General features: G+C 36.8%; 1 protein-coding gene across 4 annotated transcripts in view; it reads right to left on the minus strand.

Moving 5' to 3' along the window:
* Nucleotides 1–352: 352 nt before the first annotated feature.
* The window catches only part of LOC136828827 (uncharacterized), a 185,672-nt gene continuing 165,821 nt past the window's right edge, over nt 353–20,203 (minus strand). For 2 of the 4 annotated variants that reach the window (XM_067087081.1, XM_067087082.1), the window contains exons 2-4: nt 15,469–15,678; nt 7,508–7,684; nt 353–2,681 (exon numbers count right to left, since the gene is read on the minus strand). In XM_067087081.1, the coding sequence (XP_066943182.1) occupies nt 2,091–2,681; nt 7,508–7,684; nt 15,469–15,678 (978 nt within the window). In that variant the 3' untranslated portion in view covers nt 353–2,090. The remainder of the gene's footprint in view (nt 2,682–7,507; nt 7,685–15,468; nt 15,679–20,203) is intronic. The other 2 variants (XM_067087083.1, XM_067087084.1) reach the window with 1 other exon arrangement.

Below are 20,203 nucleotides of genomic sequence, written 5' to 3' on the forward strand. Positions count from 1 at the left end.
ACTTCTTAGTATATAAGTAAGGAAGCATCTTTACAGAAATGATTGATATTTATTGACCTCAAGTTCATAATGTCTTGAACTCGTCACTATTTTCATGAGAAACATTTTTTAGTTCCCTGAAAATTTTACAAATAACATTAGAGTTCACGATAAAAATCATGCAATTCGTCCTTTCACTGACTAGACAACATATTTTAACTACAAAAGGGTACACAGCGGCTTCATAGCATAGCCTGTTGGTCAAAATTATATAAATTTTCACACCCAGTTTATAAACCTCTGGGGCATTCGAGTCAGGGTATGTAACTAAAAAGCATCATGTAAAAAGTTGCATTTAGGTGAATGATACCACTTTTGCACAATACAAGATTATATTCTGCAACAAAAGAATCTGACTGAAGGTCCTATCATACATAAGAAGGAAATGATTTGGTGATTTCCTTACTGAAGACAATGTTTAAATACAATTGCATATCGATTATCTTCTTTACAAAGAATAAATATACAGTTTATACAAGTTATGTCATAATATACATATTCAAGAACTTTCTAAATGACCTTTGGTCAAGGTTCTAAATCGGTATTCCGTAGGTTCGTATCGAGCTAGACATAATGGAAACTAGGAAAAAGGAAAAGCTTTTTTTATATCACAGGGACACAAGGAAAAACTTTCTGGAGCACTTGGTTACTCTGGATGTTGACAAGGTTCCGTTGACTGTAGTTTCTTTGTGGAACGGAGCTAGACCTATTCATGCATGAAGAAGGGCGCATTTAGCATTTTGCTTTGTCAGTGTAGCCAATAACTTTATGGGTAACACCTCCATTGCCACACCCCTACGTTTGTTTCTCGTAGTTTTTTTTTTTTCTCTAACCAATATCTGAGAGAAGAAGTAATCTTTGCCTTAAATGTCACAAAGAATAATCTTCTGTTCAAGGCTTGATAAATGCAACTGATGTATTTATCCTGTAATTTTACTCTCCGCAACCCTGTGACCTTTCAGTTTGTTAAAGTTAACAAAAACCTCGTTTAGGGTGAGTTATCAATTTGTTACTTCAGTTCTCAATATTACATTAACAATAATTAAGATTATAGCAATACTAGCTGCACACCCAGATATATTACAGCAGGCGCTCTCCAAATCTTTTGCAGCAACTTGACATCAAATACTTTATTACTGGAACTTCGATAAATCTTTAAATACTAAATTCCACTTTTTAATAATTGAGAATCAGTAGTTAATTATAACCAAACAGATCACGTTAATGCATTTTTCCAGTCGTAGGAAAATAATGAAATAAATATCAACTACAATTATCACTACCGCAAGGATTACCATTATTATCATGAATAGTAGGATATAGTTATTTTATTGGTTACATTTATAATGTCTTAGCAACAACAACGCCTTCTTTAGAAAGTTATTTTTAAATGTTTTCAAGACCTCTTTACGTCCCCTGTGTATTTTTGGAGGGCTTCCTATCAGACCAAAGTTGGTCTATCAGACGGATCCATTTTATCGGTCTAACAAAATGCTGAACTGTAACAAGTAGTGATCACCGATCCTTACATCACTCATGCAGCAGCTTTATCAATGCACTTACAATTAAATGACTATAGGGTTTAGGTACAAATAAGCACAACTTAAGCTAACTATAACAGATATAGGGGTTTTAAAATATGTTAAAAAGTCGATACTGAAGGATGCCTATAATCAAGTGCCAAATGCACAGCAGACATAAACTTCGGGTGCGTGTGGCAAATGAAAAGAGGAAGCTTCAGCCAGTCTGCCTTACGAATATCGGTTCCTGGGAAAGGATTATTGGCGCAATAACTACCTTTTTCTTTTTATAGGACAACTATAACTTTAACCCATGTTTAAACCTCCATTTCTCCGCAATCACAGCCTAATCAAATTGTGACCAAAAGCAGAATATTAAAACCCTCCGGATATTTGTCGTGTCAGCACTTCTGGTCGTATTATAAGTACTGATTTTTATAATTGTATCTTTTTCTTTTTTATTCCTAACCCTTGTTACAGTGATTTGGTTGAGACATTAAAAATATAGTCTAATTCTACATGGCATCCAGATCAAGTAAAAGGAGGGAATAGTTGTGTTTCTGATGGCTTCTCGTTCGCCAGTGGCAGAATGCCGGCATTTAGAGAAGGCACAGGATTCACAAGTAAATCATCCAAGGCATTAGAGGAAGGTGCCGACAGTGGCCGACTGGGGCGTGCTGTAATCGGAACGAGAGGCCCAATGGTTGACGGCTGCGTTACCGTCACTACCACAGTGGTCTGTGGTGGAAGCGGCGGTAGGGTAGGCCGCGGGGTTGGTGAGGCGGTAGGTGCAGGCGGTGGCGGAGGCGTCATGCCGATAATGTTATTGGAACTTGGCCCGATTAAAGGTGGAGGGAAAGAGGACAGTGTAAACTGCTGTGGAGATGGTTGAGGCGATGGCCTAGGAGGAGGGGGTCTCGACTGTTGCTGGGAAGGCAGCTGAGATATACTAACTATCGAATCGGGTCGGGGAGCTCCAAATCCGTCGACGCTGATGACGGGATTTTGCGAAGTGATGACCTGTGGCGGTCTGAATGACAGGTCATTCGTCTGCTGGAAGCTGGGTGATGGTGGCGCTGACAGAGCAGGTCTTGCTGGTGAGAACTGCTGCGCCACTGGAGGCTGAAATAAAAAGGTTTTGCTGTAACTCAAATTTCATTTATTTATTTATAGTCAATTTTACCAGAGTTTTTTCCAAGCAAAACAGACACTCTGATCCAAAATGCCAGCTTTCAAATCATTTCTTAATATTTAAGCAATCTTTTGCTCCCAAAAGCGGATTCATACTTTGACAACATATTGACAATTAGAAAATAACTGAGCTCACAACATGAAATGAACATAACCCAATTTTCAGCAGAAGTGGCCACTTCTTATGCTGCAACTTAGCTTTCTGACCCAGCTAAACCAAAACTTGAAAGATAACTATCAATTAAACTAAGTAATACTTTACCTTCTGAGGAACAAGCAATGAATACTACTGAAGCAGTTTTGGAAAGCGGAAAATCAAGAATAAGTTTTAATTTGTTTATCCACCCCATGAAAACAGTGCAGGGAACTACTGAGGTCTACAAGGAATCCCAGTCAAAGTGACACAGGCAAGGGTTTCTACATTTTTACTAAACATTACAAGAATGGTACCAAAGGCCTAGAGCCCCAAGAAACCCTTAGGACATGAAGTAGACATGCCATCAACCAAATAACAGATTAAGAATAAAACAAACAATACTCAGGTCTATTCTACTGGGTATGACATGAGGAAAGGTACTGCTGAATGTCCTAAAAACGTTGCAAACTACGATGAAAGTCTAGTACAAGTAGGAGACAGGAGGTCCAGAAAATATCTTTCTGAAAAGCAGTTTTCATTAAAATATATCTTTCTATATAATATATAGTTTTATATATTAATATATATATATATATATATATATTATATATATATATATATATATATATATATATATATATATATATATATATATATATATATATATATATATATATATATATATATATATATATGGGCTAACTGCTGGGAGAAAGAAGGGACACAGCAGTACTCTGATGGCAGGGGCCATTTAGGTATTGGGACTTTGGAACTAGTTAAGGTTACTGTGGTCGACTTAAGTTAGGACAGGTTTTGGTAATTAATACCAATGTTTAGTGTCCATTCCCACACCCTCATCCCGAAATACAGTCACTATACAAAACAGAAAATGGAGGGCAGTCCGTAAGATCAGGACCACTGAGATCAGAAAAGATAAGCAGGATTGTTTGTTGTTTAACAACATCGGGTTAGAGCGTGAACTGGGTCATGTTAGAAGGAAGGTCGTATGGTACAGTTTCGATATGTTCAAAATAATTATGACGTCCCAGAAAAAGAACGAGAGTTAACAAGTTGACAGAGTCGAAGGGTGTCTTGTATGTGCAACCACAGATCTGCAAAAGAAGTAAAATTGAGACATTTCTTTTATAAAAAAAAGGATGTAAATGATCCATTATTTCCCTTAATTTTTTCAAAACGTCTGCAACATAAGAGCCTGAATACGGATGGTTAGTCTCACAAGCAGTCAAGATCGCTGGTCGAAATATAACAGCTTTATGATAAATTCTGGCCTTAGCGTTAGAATTTTTGGTTGAGAACAAGTCTAATCTATTTAATAATTCGTCAAATTAAGGTTTTGAGTTTCGATGAGTCACGTCAGTTATACCACTTGAAGAATGACGTGTCCGCTGACTTGCAAGTTAACCCCAATTAAAAATAGACTAATTTTACGATCACGGATATTGGTGGACGTGCAGAATGGAGGTTAACTACTGGTTGGGTGCAAAAGCATGCCTATGAAAAATATCATGTGAACAAACTACGTGATTACTTTTCAAAGTTCGTCAAAACAAGCGTCAATAGAGAGCAGTGGCATCAAGTTGAATGTTGAGATTATAGACCTTCGTTGTAATAGAATATATTCGTCGAAACAGAAGTCTCCAATAACCAATTAGACATAATCCAGTCATACAAAGTTAGACGCAATGAATTATTTTCTTTCAAAGATCCTTCGTTTGATAAATATTTCAGTATTCGACACTGTACCTGTTTCCAATTCACAAAGCAATTTTACAATGCAATTAGTCATTCAGGTGTAATTTGACATAATTATTAATTTTGCTGATGCTAATTTTTTGTTGCATAAGAATATATTGTGATCCCCAACCACCAGTGAATGCGGACCTTCAATAGATCTGAAATTTCAACAATTAAAAAGAGAAAATCAACCAATCTGATTTCAACCAATAAATGTCGAGACCTAAACACTCTTAAGGTCCCCCATGTAACTTCCCACAGCACAGAATAATCAGCTAAAAAAATTCTGGCTACCTCTTCAAGTCACGTATCATTTCTTGGGTCACGAAGCCAGCCAGAGCTTTTGATCTTCACAGTAATAAATACCCATCCTGCCATGCCCCCAACCAGACTGGTCAGGCTTATAATGAAAGAGGATGCCCACTGTCTAGCACAGACAGAGGACCTCCTGTAAGGAGGCCACAGGCTGAGAGTGCTAGACTTCAGGTGAATGAGGTATGTTTATGGAGGGAATACGTTGGGTTTTAGGAATCATCAGGGCAATAAAATGAACACTGAGGAATTTATAAAAGGTTAAGGAAACATGAAACAGACTCATCTACTCGTGCAGTTCAGAGCCCTTGGTCATACGATCCCAGAGCCCTCGCCGTTATACGAGGCAACAGTGCCTCACCTGTCCCCAGCAGTACATCCTCGTGTGGAGAGTGAGGCCTTCACGTCTCTTTATTTTGGAGTAAAAAATTCCAGTAACTGCGTACACATTATTTATGCACATTCACACTATAAGATGTGCTTCATTAACGGTACTAGTGAATATATGGTATATCTTTAATCGTTTATTAAAGGAATACATACAAAGATTGGTGTGACAGACATTTTCACATGACTAGAAAGGATATTATTATTCTTACTTTTTTTATGAAGTTGGCTTAAGCATATTTAAATTTTAAGAAAATGTATTTGAAATGTATTTAAAGAGAGGATCAACACCAGGTGACTTATGTACCCATAAAGAATCTACAAAAATGTCTGTTTGTTCATTTATATTAAAAAAAATTTAAAGCAGTGACAATAGGAAATTGTTGCAATAATTTACTCCAGATAATGGAGGACAAGTAATCCCAACCTTTATTGCCTTATAATTAAAAGAGAGGCCGCAAGTGCGGGAAATAATCAGAAGAAAACCGTTTACTACCCAAACTGCAGAGTTGCGGGCAAATGTCCTCAGCTACCAGGAAGAAACTTTCAGTGATAGCAGCAGAAACAGCTTCACAGAAACAGAATTCAGGCTGACACCAATGCCACAGGAAGAAAAGATTTCAAAAATCTGAAAACAGAACCCCACAACACAGAGGATTTTAAAACATAGTAATGATGGAAGAGTAAGCACCAATCAGATCCACAAGCTTTGATTTTTTTTTTTAAAGGGACTGAAGGGGGATTCAGGGATTTGACTAACAAGGTATGTTGTTGGAAGGACGGTTTCCCAAGGAGGTAAGGTAGGTTAAAAGTCAGACTGTTAAACTGATACTCGTGTAAGGCTAAAAGCTAATATGTATAAGACTACCCTCCTAATACTCACTATACATACGTACACGGATATTTACATACATACATACGTATATACAAACTTATTCAACAGTTAAAATTATGAAAACTTTAAAATACGTGCAAGTGTGCCAATGTGTCTTCATGTGGAATGTGTGTTCTTTCAACACAATGCGTCCTCAAACATAAACAAACAGAGAGAGAGAGAGAGAGAGAGAGAGAGAGAGAGAGAGAGAGAGAGAGAGAGAGAGAGAGAGAGAGAGAGAGAGAGAACATCATTCACTGTGTCATTAACAATATAAATGCTGAGTAATGTATGCAGTCCTTATGCACATAAACTTTCACTGCTTCAGTGACACTGCAAGCACTCTGATGTTTAAACAGTAGCATTACTTTAGTTTTGACAAGACATTGTTACTCACTTTATTATTGTATGTCATCCTTACTTCTCTAACATTTCTCCCATTCCATCAGTCCACGTGTTTGGATCTCCCAATCACTCTCGTACAAAATATCTTGAAAACTTGCTGACTAAGCTTCCTTCTTCCATTCTCTCTGTATGTCTAAGCCACTCTGTTATCCTTTTGTTTCATGTTTCCACTTTCCTTTTTTATTTGCCAGACATCCACAACCTACTTGATTCTCAAAATCACAGGCTCCCTAGTCATGCCATTTGTTTGTTCATCCATTCTAACACTGCGACATTACTCCAAGACTCCTAAACGAGTTAACAATTCTATTTTCCATACTGACATCAGTCATAATACTATCATTCATCTTAGTACTACGGTCTCCATTTACTTTCAGAACATGCTCAGAAACATTTCTCTCTCACCATTCCTAATCACTACCTTATCATTTCGAAGTTCAGTCTACTCTTTCAATATTTCACCAACTATTTCTTCCAACAGACTTTCATGGACAAAGTCTAAGACTAAAGTCAGCAACATAATATTCATAACATTTAAAATTTCCTGTTATATCAAAAGCCATTTATATTCCTCCGCCTTCCTGAAAGTACCGATTCATTTCAGCAGTTCCACCACAAGATAATACTACATTTCCCAGTTATCTTTCACACTTCCAGCACTTGGATCTAAGTTCAAATGTACGCACATCTACACCTCAGACAAAGACACCAGACGTACATGGGTGCAAACAAACAATTAGGCCTGGCCTTGTAACGAGAGCTAGCCCTGGGTCCAACCACTCATCTTTCCAATTTTCCTCTCCGCCAGTGTGACCAACGTGTACCTGTCCAGTTTGCTAATGTGACTTTTGTACTTGGTCTTCTAACAATGGAGCCTATTGTACTCACTGGACCAAATGCCAGGGGAGGTGAGATACTATTACTCTGGAGTGGTGGTAGGGGAGGAGGGGGAGGGCGGCGTGAAGGTGGAGGTGGTGGGCGTTGTGGTCTCGTAGGACGTGGTGGCTGCCCAAAGTCAAACAGTGAAGTTAAGGGCCTTGAAAACGGCCTCTGAGGGAACCGATTCTGAAACGACGGAGAAATTCCTTGAGGATCACGGCTCTGGTTCCGTCTGCTGAAAATGAAAGCATAACCGCTCTTCCCTTTCACGTGAAATGAAAAGGAAATATCGTTTTGGTGAAGGCGTGACGCCAAACATGAAACCTCCTGATACGCTGCTCGAAGACAAATTGGGTCAGTGCCAAATGTACCTAAGAAATTTGATTTGGAAAATGCAGAACACATAATATACACATAAGAAAATCACAGGGCATCAAATTGTGAACACCTATAGGCCAATAATAACCTTGAACACAACCATCAAATGATATAAAATAAAATATTTCTGATATCATGTCTCAAGTAACCACCCGAATATAAGAAAGTAATCTTTCGGACCTTTGCTCTGTAACTGAGCTAAGTCACCCTTTCACTAATCGATTATTCTCTGCTAACTCATTTGAAAAGGTTCCCGTTGTTCCCAGCGTTTTACTGCTAATGATAACCAGCGATTAAATGGGACATTTAATCGCTAGTTTAGAAATTGCAGATCACGTTAGAGTTCATTGTTTTTAACTATATATATGATGGATGTGGTTGAACGCATGTCGTCAGTCATTATTCTGAGCAGGATAAAAAGAACCCTATGAAATTTTCAAACGTCATTTATATGAAAAACAATCTTGTTCAAAGTTTTCTGCATTCAGTAAATCCCAAATCTCAGGAACGTTTTACAAGTCAATTTCCTGACGACTGCTTTGGCCTTGTCTCCCGTAAGTCGGGCCTATTGTAAAGACACATATTCCAACTTATACCGTCAGATTTATGGAAGTTTTTTTTGTAAATAATGTTAACAGAACTGTTACATACGTTTATAGTAATGGCCGTGATTTCTTCTTCAATTTTATGACACTCATGACACCACGATGCTATATTATACATCAAGTCTGCTCATTTCAGTGGACGACGAACAGAGAACAGAAGTGCAATGTCATCAAGAGAATGGACATAACTGTAAATAGCACTGAACTATATCAAATATATAAACTGGAGATTAATGTGCCTCCGTTCAGTGGCAGTGATGTATGCTTCCAGAATAAGCTGGCATTTCCTCTTCAAACTTAATCAGTTTATTACGCAGTTATGTATGCGAATAAAGAGTAATTTCTCTTTTATTTCTCATTTGTCACTGATTAAAAAATATAGAAAACACCCTCCACCATGTTAACTCATTCTGCTAAACTTTGTTCTTAGTGTTTCATTTCGATCAAATGTGTTGACAACAGACACTAACAAATAATAGTCCAAACACTGTAGCTGCTAAGTTTAGGACAAATTTTCAAGCAGTTGTATACAATAAATTAAAGCTAAACATACGAAAATTGGAAATATTTGCTGTTCTGAAATCTTTGGTCAATTCTTTGTGTTCATTTTATCGGTACCTGTAACCTATTTTGGTAGTACTGGAAATGTTTTGCAAACCATTTACATTCCGATCCTGAAATATAAAAAAAAACATGAACGTTCGTTAAGAGAATATATTTTTGAGAGACAAAAATTTAAGAAGATCATAAATTTCCATGTAATTGTAACGGCCATTTGCATTCCTAATTACTTACCGAAATATATTTATGTCACACCGCCTGAAAAGCGCGTCATTTTAGGCGAATCCACTGACTATAAATGCATACAGAGTTCAGCACAACACTGCTATGTATCATAGTTTATCTTGGTTAGAATTTTTTATTAATAAATCACATTTACTACGAAATATCGGGCAAGCACATTCAGTACTCCTTCTTACCTGTAATTACCTAAGAAGTGTTTTTCAAACAATTTTTCCGCTGAAAATTTTTTGACACTGTTCTATACCGATATACTGTGAGTTTTCCCTATGAATCCCTTTAATTTTCAACAATTCACTAACAGCAATTTAATCTAAAGCCGTTAGAGATGAACATTTATAAACATCTGTTTACTTTGCAACTATTAAAGATGGATATGATTTTCAAGTTCCTAGAAAAAAGATGGCTTTACAAGGGGAAGAGATAACGAACATAAAAAAAAATTGTGTGGTGGAATAAAACAGGTTGAACCTGTAAGCTAGACACGCCTCTAGCGCAATAATGTCTGAGATATGAACAAATGGAACAGCATAAGAATATTTGGAACACTATTTCCCGTACATCCTACAGACTATACATTGGAACTATTTATATCTACACGTAACACTCACAAACAAACTTCAAATTCGACAATCAGACCTTTTTTCATTACAAAGAAATTAGTATGTTCAACTTTACTTACGTTTAAGTTAAAAAAGGACGGGGGTTTCACGAAATACTTGAATTATCTCTTATTCCGATATTTAACTTTGATTAACTTTGCTTTTTTTTTTTTTTTAGTGTCAGCTATCAGTGGTTGCAAGGGCCATAAATGACCTAAATCTCTTCATGACTATTACTCTCCGAGTCTTTTTTTAAAACCCAAAATAAACACAAGAGCGATGAAACATGCAAGGAGCCCACCCAAAGGCATAATTTTGAAGGGAAGGGCAGAATCACTTCTAAAACAGGCTTCGCAAAGTAATAAGCTTCTTGTTTTGCTAAAATACCTTCTGTTACTCTAATAACACAGCAATTATAGCAGCAGAAAATAGCCTTAAATCATTGTTTTGTATAAAGAAGGCAAGTATATATATATATATATATATATATATATATATATATATATATATATATATATATATATATATATATATATATATATATATATATATATATATATATATATATATATATATATACATATATATACATAATACATCTATTGCTAAAGTATCCAGAGCTTTGCTTAACTTTCTGAGATATGTCAAATCTCTTGCTTTGGACCAACAATAAGACCTCTGCAAGGTAAGAATTATTGGTGATCTTTCTTGTCTCTGACTTTTGGCGAAAGCTTTGTTGTTATCCTTAATATCGTACAAAGTTCTCTTACCTAAACAATCTAACTTTCTTCACCAGTTGACTCTCCATTTATATCTGTTGTTGAGAGGATACCATCTGCTCCTTTCTCTTTCTAAAGTGGAATTTCCCTTTCTCTAATATATACATTGCTACCTTCGATTTTCAGCCAACCACTGCTGTTCACATATGATTTTGGATTGCTCCCACTTCACCCACCAACTATTTTTCTGACAGCAAAACTACATAGAGTGCTAGTAATTATCTACGCCACTTGAATGCCTGGAAGAAGCTATAACTGCTTATATGTCCTACTTTCCCTTCCACTTTTTCTATTGGTTGATGAATATGAAGACCGCTATCTACTTCACCAACTTTTTAGAAGTTCAAATTGCTTCAGTCTAGTACTGTAGCGATCACAGATTTCAATTTGCCATAACTGATTTAAACAATGTGGGTGGTGCTTTCCCCAACTTTATTCCTCAACCGAACTGAATCATATTAAGCCTTCCACTGAATGAATCAGCGTTCACCTCTCCACTAGATTTACTTCTTGTTTGCCACAGGGAGCCATTTCTGTTTCTGTCCTGCACATACTACCTCTGAAGGTGACCTTAGAGAACCTCCTTGACTCATCCAGTCACAACATTTGTCACTGCATTTCTCACTGCATTTGTGGAGTTCAGAAACGTCCTGATTGTTTGGTTTGGTGACTGTTTCTCTTTTCTAATACTAAGTTATTAAATTCTCTCTTGACTTATACAGTACTTTCTCTGGTTCTAAAATGTTCGTTCTTTTTTAGCAGACGGGATTTTCTTACTTCGGCGTTAAGTAGACTGCCGCCTTTTGCGTTCATGATGACCTAAGTTGAGGTCTATGGCAACCCAACAGGAGAGCGCCATTAGTTTGAAGTAGGATAAAATGCAGATAATCTTATTCCTATACAAAAGCTTTGAATTAGACAAAATTCAGCGAGGAAACGAAAAAATCAAGAACACCAGAGAGGAAAAACGAATAATGTATTCCAAATTAGCCAGATTTATAACCACTTACGATTTCACTTGTGAAGCCCGATGGCATTCCTCCACCGCATTTTTATTTTTTAATTTCTTACAATGAATGAGACAGACTGGAATTATTCCTCTTATGATCTTCGTCTTTTCGTTATAAAAAAAAAAAGTCACACTACAAAGCCTGCTGCTGGAGCACGAATCTGACCTCGAGACTATGTCACATGTCTGACAAATACGTGATGTTGGAAAAGGCTACTTTTTTTTTTCTTCTTCTTGAACATCCATCACCCTGAATATGCTTCAGTATATGTTTACTGATTTTTGTGACTCCAGAAAAGCATTCTTTTTCCATTTTTTTTTCTACCTGACAGCACTTAGAGATTTAGTGATACATGAAAACTTTACTAGGACTGCTATCTTGAACTCGTTTATGTCTGTGAGGAGAGTGTGCTGATATATGGCATATCAACATATAGTACAAAATTGAGCTGACGCTTTCAATCACGGTCAATTTTATGTATTATTTATTCATCTTTAACGCTGCGTCAGTCAGATAACCGAATCTCACGGTTTACGATACGCGTTCCGAACCTTGAATTTCCTACCATATAACTATATACAATCCGTGACGTTTCATTTTCCCAGAGGTAAAATAAAATATCAACCTACCTATATCTTCACGAGAAGGCATGCGCACGAATAGGCCGAGGAAACAATCGATCAACCTTCCAACTCGCAAGGTCAACCGATACGAGCTTCCGAATGTCGGAAGGTCATTTCGGTTTCCTTCTTCTCAGCGGGTGTCATTAGCATTTGGTGCCCGGCTCTGATGGCGGGGGAGGGAGGGGGGAAAGAGGGTGAGGGGTTAGGGTTGAGGGCAAGGAGGTTTATTCAACTTCCCCTGGTGGGAGGGAGGGGGCATTAGTCTCGCACCCAAAGGAGCGTGAAGGTCATCCACTGATTCGTCAATTTTATTTTGCTTTCTCTCTCTCTCTCTCTCTCTCTCTCTCTCTCTCTCTCTCTCTCTCTCTCTCTCTCTCTCTCTCTCTCTGTGATCAAAGGATTATATGGTTCATTTCAGGTATTATGGGTTACCAAGGGCCCTCCTTTGTTGCTGTAATTGATGTCGTTACGGTAGCCCTGCATCATTGAAGGGGTGGTTTAAAAAAAAAAAATCTCCGTGGGAACTTTCGTTGTGTAGGAATCTGGTTGAAAATTGCAGCCTTTTCTTCGAGGGAATAATGAGAGGATAAGATACCTAATGTTAACGCAGGTCACGATTTGGTAGATAAACATATCACAGAAATACAAGAATCAAGACATCAAAGAATTCTCACAGGTAGTTACGGGAAGTATAGCAATTTTTTTCCCATTATACCAAATGACTCTGTTAAAAGCTTTAACAGAGTCATCTACGGACAGCTATTCAAGGAAGCTTCTATAGATAGCTCTTTGGGGATTCTCTTCGAAGGAAGCATCTATGAAATCTTCATTATTCGCAGTAAAAAAAAAAAAAGGCGCTCATTAGGACCAGGTCATCAGACTGCAACAAAATGCCCATCAACTTTCAGAATCCTCTCATTCTTCTTCGTAAGAGTACGTGTCTCTCTTATCTTAATGAAGATTGGGCTGGAATACCTTCCATTGCTATACACTGACAACTTGCATAAAGTCATGATAATTATGACATTTACGTCGCCACTGTCAACAAACTTTTAGCAGAGAGAGAGAGAGAGAGAGAGAGAGAGAATTAGAAATTTACTAATCAAAGTCTGATAGTATTTTAATCAAAGGAGAAGAGGAGAGAGAGAGAGAGAGAGAGAGAGAGAGAGAGAGAGAGAGAGAGAGAATTTTTTAATGACTGTTTTTAAGGATCAAATATAACAGTAGCTATTCACACTAACAATCAAGTCATTTTCTTTTAACATAATCATTAACAGTCTAATTCTATCTTGAGCCACAACTTGAGAAATAGAAGTGGCGTAGAAATGACAGATATACGAAGAGCCAAGTGATCATATCATTAAGGTAAATGGGTGTTCTTCTGCACACTTGAAAGTGAGGTATTACTCTACGCTACGAATTAGGCATGATTAGAATTCGTTCAGAAATATTAGAAATCAAGGCAGATAATTATGACTATGAGAAACTAGTCTTGATGGATTCAGAAACAAGTGTTGAAAGATTCATTCAAAATATTATTGCGTATGATAATCTGACTGCCTACGTGGGTCAAACGCTTTTTCGTTTTTATGTGGAGAAAGTGAGAGGAAAAGAGCGCTTATTCTATTTATATCGAGGGAAAAAGTAAACAAATAAGAGAGAAAACACTTCAAAGTGCGCTGAGGCAACTAATTTTATTACTTAGAACGCTCGAAGCTGAACCCAGGCCTGGGCCTTTGAGACCCCAGGGCAAGAGGCCATCGCTCAATTTCTGTCTTCTTTCCTGACGTGATTTCCACTCGGAAGATAATTGTTCTTGAATTATACTTGGCGATGAAGATGGCCTTTTTACTGGCATGTATTGTAGGTGTCAAGAATGTGCTGAGTCACTGTTCGAATGCAATGAAGAGGCGAAAAGAATAAACTTTCTATGAAATGTTGCACCTTTGTGCCATGACAAAATGTTTTGTCATTAAAAACTCCTTTGGTGTTATCGCTTCCTGAATTACTTGCTTATCGAGTTACAGGATGAGTGTTGTGTGTTTGAGACTTATCGATAACATAGTTACAGGATTATAAATGCCCAAACACCTGAATATAAATTGTTTTTGTGTGTTTGAGTCACTTCTATTAACGACTCTGATTATAACAATAGTTTGGTATTAAGTCAACTAACTAAAGTTATAAATGCCCAAACACAAGTTGATAAAAATTTATGACTTTTGACAATCGGTATTGTGTCATATTCTAATAAAAAACACCTCGATGCATTAAGTACAATTACTTTGTTATCCTACAATCACTAACTATAGTTGTTCAGGTTTGACGTGAAACTAAGTCATTCAAACCTGGAAAGAAAGTCTGTGCATGTTTCCTGCACTGGAATGCGCGACAGCAATTCTGTTAGTTTAAGAAATGAAACTCCCATACCGGTCCCGTCACTGAATACACGTTTTCACCCTCTCTCTGCAATCTGCTCCTTGTAAATCAACGGACTCGTTTTTAGACACTTCGACACGGCTGCCATTTAGGAATTCAGCGAAGGCAAAATTTCAGACTGAATGAAGGAAGAGTTGGGACTTTCCTTTCTTCTTACTTCCTTCTTTCTTTCTATTCTACACTTGAAAGGTAAAATCATAAAATAAGGTGATTTATCCATTCACTTTTACCATCACTAAGCAGTGTCATCACAGCCCATTCTGAAAATAATTATGAGGATTCTAAAAAAATACAGTGAAGTCATGGCTGACACATTGTTTCTTCACAGCAAGTGAAGGAGACTGCATTGCCTGAAATGTTTTAAAATCTTAGGAAATAAGGGGAAAATGCATGAGCAAGCAATTCCTACCTTGCTTTCAGCCAAAAGATTAATATACGCCCCCCAAAAACAAAATGGATGCGTCATTGCTTGCCTAAGAGAGGATAAAACAATTTATATGGACTTTCGGATTCAACCTTTCTCTTCGACTCAAGATTGTTATATATAACAACAAAATTGTTTATATTTCCTTGAAATGATATATATATATATATATATATATATATATATATATATATATATATATATATAATTCTGAAATAAAGAATTCAGTCAATAAAAGCATCAACTTATGAAATCCTGCTCATGGTGAATGACACTGACGAGTGCTCCGAAGGACACCGTCAAACGTACCTGCTGTTGTTGTTGCTGCTGGAGGAACTGGCTGGACGGAACGAGGAAGGGCGGCCGCGGGGGTCGAGGCCTGGGCCGAGGACGTGGGAAGAAAGGCCTAAACCCGCCGAAGATGATCCTGGGCGGGGAAGGCAGCTGCGGGAAGCGGAACTGCGCGTTCGCCTCGAACTGCAGTGACGCCAAACCCAACACGATGAAGACCCGGAGGACCTGTCAGAAATAAGAGTTAATTTAACTTTGATTCACAATAATAAGAAATATTATCACGGATTATCTACAATGGTCACAAAGAAGAAGAAAGAACATCGTACTTCCTCATTCAGCTTAAAAGGAGCATTTCTATGAAAAACCTCTTTGCCAGACACATCAAGGAGAGACAGACTTTACAGCAAGCATATGAAAAATTGAGGAATATCGAATATCCAGCAGATTACAGAAGGAATTATGATGCGCTTCAGGAGAATCATGGTCCAGGGACGACATCACAACATATTAAGAAATAAAACCTTATTTTAGTACTCGACGGATTTTCAACTTTGAAATATGCAATTAAGACGATTATTGTAAACTAATAATCGCACCTATGCTCTCAGTTATTACAAAGGGGGGGTCTCATAAACTTATCATTATATTAGTTTATAAAACCTCGACGATGAATGATGCGTAAATATCACAGCCATAGGACAGAGGGACAGTCTATGGTCCACAATGACAAGGAGAAAAGAGCTTCAGAAATTGTGGTTGTAAATATACTCACGTCTTCAACCTGAGTTTTGATATATTCATTAAAACTCCGTCACTAGGCCTTTGATATTATGCAGAAAGATAATAACATTTATTTGCGGTTACATTTCCACGAGATGAAATTTTAGTTCTTTATAAATAAGAACCTTGACGTATGGTTTTCCTAGTTTGAATTGGAAATGAAAGTTAATATTCAAATATCGTTTGAGAGGAGGCTGTAATTTCAGTGTCACGTAGTATTATGAAATAATTGGCATAAAAAGTATCTATTTTTTTTATAATCCATTTTTTCAAAGGTCGTCAAACTAATCTGCGTTTTTACTACATATAAGGATAATAATGATATATAATGAGCATAACATGATATCTCCTTCGTATTAATTGCAGTATTTAAATTATAATTCGGAACAGTCTCAGGAAAATTAAAATATGTTTTTAGACAAAAGGTAATTCTCCTTCGCACTTATGAATCTTACCAGTTCTACAGCTTTTCTTTTTCTTAGAACACCAATTGAGAGTTGTTTTGCTGGATCGTTTCCGTTCTCTCGCTAATGAAAACATTAACAAATAACATGAGAATATCGTTGCAAACAGCTGAGTAAAAGTAGCTTATTACGATAAAAACAGAGGAGATATTACCTGCTCTTCGTTTTACTCTTTGTGTGTGTGTGTGTGTGTGTTTCTCGACTGAGAGACAGGTGTGTCTAAAGGGGCCGACATGCTGCTGATAAGCTTCTATGAATGATTGTGAAACAGCTTATGAAATGACAGCGATTGTTCCCGTTTTCCTCTGGAGCTACCGTACAAGTCGAAAAGACATTTCACTATGTGTGTATTATACACATACACAGACACAAACACATACACACACACACACACGCAGTCTAACTTGGTATGGAAATGAATATAAAAACATTTAAAGCACACATGAAAACATAACAGAGTCACATTTTCATCTGTGCTTTTCCTAGTTCAAAGGATACCACATTCTGCGTTCCCTTCACATTCAAACTTCTCACACACTGTTTCATAGCAAAAACTTGATCCCCGCACCCTCTTCCCTATTAAGACCCACACTGTTCTTCTCCTATCGTTCTTTCTATCATCTGTTGCACTTTCTCCATCAAAATCCTACCATAAACCTTCCCTGATAAGCTAATTAACGTTATGACAATATAATTTTTACAGTCGTCTTCATTACCTTTGCCTTGTTACAGTGGAGCAATTATTCCTGTAACCAAAACTGAGCAGCCACTTAACCACATTATCTCCACACCATCTCTCTTGTAATCCAATCAATTCCTCATGTTTTGTTTTTCGACTTCTTAATTGCACTCCTTATATCTTCAACTGTCACTTCTACAAGCATCCTTAATAACTCTCTCCACTCCTTAAACAATCGGTTCTGCCTCTCTCCTATCCTCCACATTCAATACTCCATCAAACCAGGATTACACTCCCTTCCCACAGTATCATTATTTTCATGTCATTTTGAGATCCATTTGCTCATTACCATTTCTCTCGGTACCCTGTAGGACAGCCAATCCTTAGTTCTCCATCAAATTCTTGTTCATCTTTTCCCTTCTATATTTATTATTTGCCTTCTTTATCCCTTTCCCTTTCTCCTTGACTTCCCTATCCATCCTCTTCTAAGCCTCCACAGGATCTTTTCTTTTGTCATGCAACTGCACTTAAAATAATCTCTTTTCCTTCACTACATTTTTTGTATAATTATCCCACCACCAACTATCTTTATTCCTTCTTCCTACCCTTCCATATCCACAAACACTCCTTGCTGTCTCTACGACACTCTCTCAAACTTTTACATACCCCTCATCTATTTCTTCCTCTTCCTTGGCTTTAACCATCACCCACAGTTCATCAATTTTCTCCTTTTATGCTCTTCTCACTTGTGTCTTATCCATACGCACTTATCTTCATTACATTTAGAACCACATCACTACATCAATCAATTTTCTCTTTCATTTACTCTCTTTTATCACAGCCAAACTCTTTCCCTTATCATTTTCTCATACCAAAATATATTCTTAAGAATATTCTTTTTCAAAACGATACATTTTCAACAACATAGCCTCTTTCCAAACACATTTCTACAAGATTTTCCATTCTTTTTACTCCATGAAATCCATGCTTACTTAGAAAACCATCTCTGCCACCTACCTATGCATCCATATCACTTAGCACAACCACCCATCCATATTTAAAAAAAACTGTCAGACACAGATTCAGGTTCTCTTACAATCTTAATTTCTTTCCTTTGTTGCATCATATATATATCTTTATATATATATATATATATATATATATATATATATATATATATATATATATATATATATATATATATATATATATATATATATCTCTCAAAAGCTGGTTCACAGAATCGGATGACACTGGATTAAAATTTTATGGACATTAGTGAATATCTGAAGCTCTGACACCATGAAAACCATCTTCCTACCTCCACTCTTTTTTAATGTTTAAACCTTTAATAATTCAAATTTGAGACACATACATCACGCAAATTAAATAACTCCAGTTTATATTAATACCATTCGGCCTGAAAATATGATGGAGGTCATGTATTTTCTTGACATAGGAAATTTCTTGCAGTCACTACAAATAACCAGTGCTGTTGGGTGGAAAATATGTGCTCACAGGGGTGTCATCATTAGTGAAAAGAATATATGTTGGAAGAACTGCTGATTGTAGAAACTCTATTTGCAGTTTCGTTAGGCTGTAATAAAAAAAATCCAAGACAAAATGAAGCTGTATTCAAAATAACTGATATTAAGCAATAATTTATATCTTTGTAATCGTGCTGCTAAAACTGACAGTCAGTTAAGTTAAGTATACCTTAGTTTAACCAGACCACTGAGCGGATTAACAGCTCTCCGAGCTGATTATTTTACGTGGCTAAAAACCAATTGGTTACCTAGGGGACTGGGAATCCGAACCACATTATAACGAGAAATGAATTTCTATCACCAGAAATAAATTCCAATGAGGAACTCTGACTGACAGTCAGTTAATGGACCAGGTTGGGGGAAGCAGGATGAATAAAAATCAAGCAACTGTCATCTAAAAAAGGCAGTTTATCATCATCCCTGAATTTCTATGTGAAAGAAAAAGTAACAGATTTATGTCATTTTCAATGACACATTTAACAGTAATATTTTTCGTCCACAGTAAGAGGTAGCAGTAGTTAATCTTCGTTTAAGTGTATTTCTCTCTTACACACACATACACACACACATTCTTCTGGTATAAAATTCGACACTTTACAGTTTAATCTGTATAATACTACGGTATTTTCCCTTGAGAAAGTGATACGCATTTTTGACGCGAAAGTGAAATGCATTGCGCATGCGCGATTATAAAACTAATAATTACATTTGGGCGATTCATGAGAAGGGAAAAATCCGCCAAAGGAAAAACATTCACGTTTAAGAATGAATCTGTTATTTCAGTAGTAAGATTTAGGAAGAGAAAGGCAATATGGTATCCTGTAAAGATCTTATTTTCTATCTTGAAGAACGGCAATAAATCTGCCGGAATTTTTATTAAACATAATGCATGCTTTGTATGAAAGTGATATCAGCTGAATGTGCAGTACTATATAAATCGACTAAACTATAACGAGAGATTTCTATATTTACAGTTTCATTATTATTATTATTATTACTCAAGTATGGAATCATCAAAATACGCGACTCAATAGAGATATTGACAGACAGCTAAAGTAAATAATAACCAAAAACATTTACCAATATACTTCAAAAGTGACACCCGCGTAGGCTATTTTAAGTAGCAGAGAAGCTTTCCTAAAGCACTGAGCGCCAAATTCCGTGACGGTTCCAGGCAGATTGTTCCACAGCTCTGCCGTGAAGGAAATGACAGGTCAGCGGAGCAGGGTAGTGGGATATTGTAGCACCTGAAAAGCTTCTGACACGGACTGACCGAAGAG

Source organism: Macrobrachium rosenbergii, chromosome 43 (genome assembly GCF_040412425.1).
Source record: "Macrobrachium rosenbergii isolate ZJJX-2024 chromosome 43, ASM4041242v1, whole genome shotgun sequence".
In the NCBI taxonomy this organism is placed as follows: Eukaryota; Metazoa; Arthropoda; class Malacostraca; order Decapoda; family Palaemonidae; genus Macrobrachium; species Macrobrachium rosenbergii.